Source organism: Cantharellus anzutake (genome assembly GCF_015039405.1).
Source record: "Cantharellus anzutake strain C23 chromosome Unknown EI90scaffold_100, whole genome shotgun sequence".
NCBI lineage: Eukaryota > Fungi > Basidiomycota > Agaricomycetes > Cantharellales > Hydnaceae > Cantharellus > Cantharellus anzutake.
Genome location: NW_024067050.1, coordinates 20,950 through 28,797, shown reverse-complemented (window position 1 = coordinate 28,797; position 7,848 = coordinate 20,950). Strand labels below are relative to the sequence as shown.

General features: G+C 47.6%; 1 protein-coding gene across 1 annotated transcript; it reads left to right on the top strand.

The window, feature by feature from the left end:
* Positions 1-4,907: 4,907 nt before the first annotated feature.
* Positions 4,908-5,608, top strand: EI90DRAFT_3133252 (uncharacterized protein; the record flags this gene model as incomplete). The annotated part of the gene is made up of 2 exons (XM_039064561.1): positions 4,908-4,976; positions 5,030-5,608. The coding sequence occupies 2 exons, from the start codon at positions 4,908-4,910 to the stop codon at positions 5,606-5,608; spliced, it is 648 nt and encodes a 215-aa protein (XP_038909668.1).
* Positions 5,609-7,848: the final 2,240 nt, after the last annotated feature.

The following is a 7,848-nucleotide window of genomic DNA, read 5'->3' as shown; positions in this document are numbered from 1 at the left end:
CTATGGAAGTAGTCGGAGGGGGTGGAGGAGAGAGTGGTACATCAGCAACACTATCTACAATGGGTAGAACATTAACCGAAGGGTCAACATTGAGAGGAGAAAATAGACCATTTGAAAGAGAAAAGGAAACGGGAATGTGGAGGGAGGATAAGTCGGAAATGGAAGACGCGTTTAAACGCACTTCTTTGAGCACACGAAAGGAAGGATCGCAACCCCCGGTCCGTGCGGAGTCCACAGGGGTGCAGACTAATTTTTTGCTTCTGCGGAAGCGGATCCTTGCTCCTCGGTCTGGGCCGAACAGGCCTTAGATGCGCAAGAAGAAGACTTGGGACAGTCCTTGATCATGTGGCCAGACTGACCGCAGAACATACAAAGTTTCTCGTCGAGATGATGTTTACGCTCTTGTGGCATGAGCTTGCCATTGTCTCCGAGTTTAGACGAGAGGTCCGGTTTAACGGAGCTGGCCTCGGACTTCCTATTGTCCTTCGGAGGCCTACTACCGGAAGCGGAGTTGAAAGAGGAGGAGGAAGGGATGGGGTCGGAATGAGAAGTGGCAGTGGACTTGTCGAAAACGTTAGAGGAAGAGGGTTTCGCGTGACGTGTAACTTCCGATTTACACTCCCAATAGCGTGCATCGAGAGTTTGGGACAGGGTGTGAAGTTCTGAGAGAGTAGAGGGTTTACCTACTCTGGCAATATTGTCCTTGATACGTTCCGGCAATCCGTTGTAGAAGAAACGACAAAGTGCGGCTTCTCCGTAACCGTGAAGTTGAGAGGCGTGTCGATTGAACTTGACGACGTATTTATTGATGTGATGCCCGTCCTTCATGTCCAGGGTCATCAGTTGAACCTCAGCATCGCCCACAGGATCGTGAGGGCCGAAGTTAGTTTGAAGTTCATTAATGAACTCTTGATAGTCGTTCATCCATCGCAGACGAAGCGTGGAATTCTGGTTGAACAACAGGTCCGGCTCAAACCAATCGAGGGCCATTCCCTTGAGGTAGGACTGCGCAAATATGACTTTAGCGCAGTCGCTAGCAAAAGCGAGGGGACAGTCCTGGAAATTGAGCTCGCATTGGACCAAGAATACTCGGAGTTCTTGGGGATCCTTTCTGTCGAACTGTTCGGGTTCGCGGACCTTGGTCCGGAGAGCAGAAGATGGTCGTCGTCGTCGTTGTCCGGTGTGACGAGCCAGACTGGCAATGGCTTGGGCCAATTGTGCAATAGCCACGTTGGAGGTGGGTTCGGCATCGTTGGTGGTTGGGACAGTGGGGATGGGAGGATCAGCAGGAGGAGGATCGACGAAGTCGGGGACCTCGGAACCGAGTCCAAAGAAGTGGATGGGGTCTATGGGTTGTTCCGTGGTGTCTCCAAAGTCGGAGTCTGCAACTGGTGATCGATTCCTAACGGGGTGCATGATCAGAGTCAATGGGAGAGGGGTTCCAAGGTTAGAAAAGCTTCGAAACTCAACTGGGTTTCTCGCCAATCGACTAGGACCAGGCTGAGAGGGTTCTGGGGAAGGTGAGGCGGAGTTGGGAACTAATGTGCATAATTGCGAACGAGTGCGAAGGACTTTTGGTGCCATACAAGACGTGTACTAGTCAGGGAGTAATAAAATACTGTCAGAGACCAGATTTGAGACGAGGGAGAGTCTCCATAGCGGAGGGCTTTGGCCTCAGCAACTTCTGCCAAGAGCGCTGTGCCTAGTGACACGTCCGTGCCCTAACTTACTGACTGGCAATCAGAACCGAAGGGGGAGTAACTCTAGTTGATTTTATTACTGGAGTGTAACCTATGTACAAGTGGGATATATATATGGTTACAGCGAAGACGGGTCCGCAATTGGCGGAGCCAAATGGAGCGGAGCTAACGGGGTTAAACATTAGCCGACTGAATATTACCGACAAGTCAGGTCACGGGGTTAGCAGAAAGGCAGGCGATAACCCAGAAACAGAAAGGAGGGATAGGCCCGAAGGTGGGCTCTGCAGGGCAGGCGAGTGTATTGCCCAGTGGAGGCAGGAGTGCGCTAGCGGACGTCGGAGCTGTCCAGAAGTCTTCGGGGGTCCGTACTTAGGGAGGCATAGGTAATAAATTGAAATGAGGGGGTGGTGACCATCAAGGGGTACCGAGAGGATTGCGGAATACAGGAGCTCCGAGGTTAGTGAGGAAGGAGTGGGGTTAGACCGGAGGGATCAGAGGGACCAGAAGTCGATGGCCGGGGATGGATATGACATTCGGTCCTGACACCACACCTGACACCACACCTCCTCTCACCCCTCTTGCCACCTCCACTTCTCCATCCTTCTCCTGCCCTATCTCTGTCCACTCCAATACTCACCTCGGACCAGACACCATTCCTCTCACCACCCTCCTCTCACTCCTCACAACACCTCCACCCTTCCATCACTCTCCTACCCTTCTCCCATCCACTCCAATACTCAGCTTCAGACCTGACACCTTTCCTCTCCTCCACTCCTCTCCCCTTTCCTCTCTCCTCTCTCTTCCCTCTAACCCTCTTCCACCGACCTTCCACCAAGTTATGACCTTCCACCACTGTCCTGTACCTCGTACTCAGATGCCACTTGTACCTTTGCTCCGAGACTCCATCATAGTTCCTACCTTGGACTTTGACTCCACCTCGGCTTTAGTCCATTGCATTGGTGACCTCATACTACATAAACACCATTGCCAATATTCCTCAGACTTTCAACCCTGCCTCCATAACCTCCATAAGCTCCATAACCCCCAAGCTCCACAGATCACCTTTGGCACTTTCTGTCATGGCCGTGCATTCCAGCCCGTTAGCCGCCCGTCCTGATGCTGCCTGAGCCCGTTACCGCTATGCGAGCGTGAGCGCGAGCCCCGACCTCAGCCCTATCCTCCCTGAGGGTTCCCTGCTCACTCCCCCACTTGCCCCTAGGCTCCCCTACACTTGGCCGACTCCCCCACAGCCACACCGACCTCCCTGCCCCGAGTCCGCCTCTGGTACCGACCTAGCGTGACTCCGCGACATCGCCTACTCCGCTATGATACCATCGCCGCTATCGCGGCCCTACACCCCTTCGTTTATTTATCTGTTATTGTTTGTTTTGACCCTCGGTCATTGCCGGCCGTGGTGCGGCCAACCCCGCTCTTTGTTCCTATTTGCTTCCGGACCCTTCGGCCTTCAGCCCGGGTCCGCTTCTATTCATTCCACCTTCATATATATATCCTGTATACTACATTATAGTACCTTAGCTCTAATTGACTTGACCACGACCCCAAGCCCTGACCCCAACAAGGCAGCCCCAGTAAGTTCGAAATGAGGGCCAAGAGACAACTAGGGGGCACAGCACTCCCTTTAGAGTTGCTGAGGCCAAATGCCCTACCCTCGGGCCTTGTCTGAGGCATCGCGGCCATCGCGGCCCTTAGCGGTCCGCATCGGCGACCTTCGGTGCCCGACCCCGGATCAGTATCTAACACTTTCACCGCTTGTAATGTATCTTTGCATTTTCCCCTCATCCCTATTTGGACTGCTGCTTCTTCCCATTCTAGCCAGTTAGTCATCATCCCCACTTCCCCTCATCCTCCTGCCCCTCTGGGCTTCACCCTCCTTACCTCCTTTCGGATGTACCACAGGTTCTGCCCTATGACCTTCGGTACTGCTCTGCTTCTGTCATCCCTTTGTTCCCATTTGGATGCTGAAAGAGGGCTCACGGCTCTCTATGCCGACTAAGCTTGTGGGGCCAAACTCTCCAAAACTCCTACTTCTTGACTAGACTTCGCTACGCTCTCGATCCTTAAACTCCGGTGTGGGTTCTCCGGGATTCTGCAAGGTCCGGGCTCAGTGTCCACTACTCACTCATTGTGAGCTAGATCACTGCCCTTATTCCTACTGTTGGAATTCCACACACTCACACCCTCTCTAGCGCATCCTAGCACCTTAGAGAAAATGGGGGAGGGGAGAACTTCTTTTCCAAAATCCGGTATGTACAGGATATAAGGAACAATTATTTTTAGAATAATTGATGGGAAATATTGGTACCGTATGGCACCTGCATACCTTATTAGGCGAAATAATAAAAAAGGGTAACAGTAACAATAAAAGAATATCAATCAATATCTGAAATGATGGCAAAATATAAAAATATAAGGAAATAAGCGATTTCTCAGTGGATTTATAGAATTAAGAGCCGAAAATTAAAAATGAAGCCGGAGATAAATTTTACACAGCCGATAAGCATTTTTACCAATTTATTAGACGCCGTGGGAACATGTGAGGCTGGAATTCTGGGTTGCTGCTTGAGATTCCCACGCCCGCACATGCCCGTGCCTAACTTGTCCAATGCAGAACTCTGTCAATTCTCCACCGATTGGGACGTTCTTGGTATCGTCAGAATTGTACGAATTAGCACTATTTTTATATGTCAAATTCGTATCGAGTTGTCGCATGAATGGAAGGGGTTTTCTGAATGGTGGAATCGGGTATCCGAGTCAGCTCTCCATGTGGGTGATTATCCCGCCTACAACGCCTTCATTCCGATTCGGACCCCCTTTGTTTCCCTGTGCTTTTGCCCTCTCCATTATATATATTGGCACTTGTACATACTCGTTTTAGGCCTTAGTCTAAAATCGACCTGAAATGCCCCCTAGAGACTTCCTGCTCGCCGCCTATGAAATTAAGGACCAAATGGACAAACAGCAATGGCACAGCGCTCTGCTTGAGTCGCTGAGGCCAAGGTCCCTCCTTGCTAAGTCTCCGGTTCCCCTCCAGAATCGTCCACCCTTGCCCAGTTCTAACAGTTCCCTTGGTTTGATGATTTGGATGGAATTTGGTCCACACTTCCAAAACATTCCATTGACTTGATCTCAAATTCAACTGTGAGACAAGCCCAAGGGTCCGAAAACCTTTCTTCAGCCTCACCTACTATGGATACAAATGTACTGGAGTCTCAGGATGCAACTCTGGCTGAGGTGTTGGAAAATGGCATGGACTTGGTATGTAAAGGAAGGATGAAACCGGTTAGTAGTTACTGACTCCAAGATATTAGAATAGTGTGTCGCTACTCCCGATTTCATCTTCCCCTTCCCCACTTCCATCACCCCATACTACCTTACTCGACGAGCAGCTGCAGAGTGTTGATACCAAACCTAAGGTTGACCCAAGGTTTGCACCCCAGCACTTGCAGCTCCCTGCTCCTATTACACCAACCTCAAGATCTATGACACCAGGCACATCTTCAGCCCATACCATGGCACAGGGTATCAAGGTAAAGCGAGACTCACTTGCTGATTTCCATGAAGCAAGCAAATTTGAGTCTGAACTCGTGGAGCGAGAGTCAAACCAGCGGCATGCAGAATACATGGCACACATTACTACACATAGAGAGTGTGAGGCAAATAAGCATGAACACAGAATGCCCAAGTTACAAATCCGCCAACTAGAGCTGCAGCAACAGCAGCAATTGGATGTGCACCAGGCACAGCAGCAGTTGGAGTTGCAAGAGGCACAGCAGAACCCTTTCATGCCAACTGGATTTCCACTCACACCCCCAATGTTACTTGCCACACCACAAATAGACCTTGGCGAAAACCTCCTTGGACTTGACTCGGCACCTAATCGATTCTAGTTGCACACTCTTTTTTTTCTATTTAGTACTATGGCTTTCAGTGTTGTCCATACACCTGATAAAATAAAGCCTCTTGAACATGTTGGCGCTTCCGCTGACCTTCTGTTTCTCCTGCTATCTGCAGTTCTGTTGGCACCCAAATAAACCCTTCAACTTCTTCATCATCTTCCCTCTCATCACGACCATGCAACCCATCTTCAACCCACCACAAGAAATCCTCATCAGACTTAAAGTTCTCTTCATGTGCTACCAATGAGTGAATGATAAGGCAGGCATGGACCCATTCAAGAGCAAGTTTGTAGTCATGCACACTATTGATTTGTTGACAGAGCCCCCGAAGAGATTGGAATTGGCCTTTAAGGAAACCTACTGCATGCTCTGACCAGATATGGACCTGAATTGACAATTATCAGTCACTAGGGGAGGATCAGTTGAATATTTAGACTTACGGCAGAAAGATGGTAGTTGAACTGTTGGTTAGCTGGTATAAGAGATTGTGGCTTCTTGTATGGTACCATGCACCATGGTGTCAAACCATAAGCAGAGTCCCCCCATAGCCACTCACCATCTCAGAACAATTGGTCAGATTCCTTATAAGCATGTGACTCTTTAAAGGCCATGGAGTCATGGACACTCCCTGGTGGGCCAAGAACATAGTCAATTATGCGTAGATTTTGAAGTGTCACTAAATAAAAGCAGTGAGTCAAAGCTTCATGAAAATGGAATGGCATACCATTAGGCTAAGGGAGTAATTGGATTTGCAGTGTAGGAGAAATAATGGTCACACTATGGAAACCCATTATGGAAATATGCCAGATAAATCACAAAAAACCCCATACAACAAGTAGATATGAGAAAATAGAAGAACCTGAATTTTAACGAAATTTTATGAAATTTTACAAATTATTACGACTACATACGATAAAATGGAAGAAAGAAAGTTAGCAAAAATACTTCAAGCTTAGCATCAACAAGACGGAATTCTCGGGGAAATTTATAGCAAATATTAAACCAATAATTAAGACAATCGACCAAGATTTGACTATAAAAACAACCAGAAAACCTCCACGGAAACTACTTTCCCACGTCTGCACATGTAGCCAAGGATGGAAGTACCATGGAACAAGGACTCCTTAGGAACTAATGCAAAATTCAAAGTCGTGTTTATAATAGGAAATGTAGATGTCCCCCAAACGGACCCAATGAAAGTAATTACAGGGAAAACTACCCATAAACGACAGAGATATGACTAAAACTCCCAGAAAACAAGGACAATGTTTAAAAAGCAAGCACAAAGAACAAACAGTAACGACCAAGACGAGCTTGATAGCCCATTAGAAAGGAAGGGATCTAATCTTAATCCACCCAAATTTTCATAATAAAAGGATCACGCATTAATGAGATATCCAATAACGGGAATAGCAACATCAAAAGTCCGGGCTCAGGGAAAAGACGATGTTTACATAGGATCCATAATTAAAACATACAACGAAATTTACACGGAAATTATGAAAAATAGGGAACTATAGTTATGCAAATTTTCAGCCCAAACGGTCCCGCCGTTGTGAAGCTATACCAATGATGGGAATATAGAAATCCACATCATGTTTAATGACACGTGAGGGTGGCAATGCGAAGGGAACCGGCCATCAGAACCGAGATCTGCACTTCAGCAGATCGCAAAGACCAATTTCCGTCCAAATAAGGAAGAGCCTGGTCAAACAAAGCACAGAAAGTGCAAAACAACCTTAGATCATGAGGGAAAAATCTGAAATAAATCATGGAAGCCCATATGAAGGATACAAACACCCATGCATACCATAAATCCTGAACAATTAAACAGAAACGGCGCCCGCATACAAACGACTATGGGAACGATGCACGTGATTACCGAATGTGTGCACGAACTTTTGCTAACTTGACGAATACCAGGAAATAGAACACAAATTTAGTACCATTGGAAAGGTGGGAATAAATGAAAATTTATGATACCAAGAACATGAAAAACCATCCAGAAATGAATAAGATACAAGGACATGAAGTTAGAAACCTGAAAACATGTGGGAAGACAGCTTCAAGAGGTCCAGAGCCCTAAATAAGATACATACATAAAAACATGATATCTTCGAGGATGACCTACTATAACAACGAACAATACATATGGAGGATTAGGATGCAATAATACAAAGGGGAATCAGGGGAGATGAACGAAATCCATGAAATCCACTAAACTACGACAG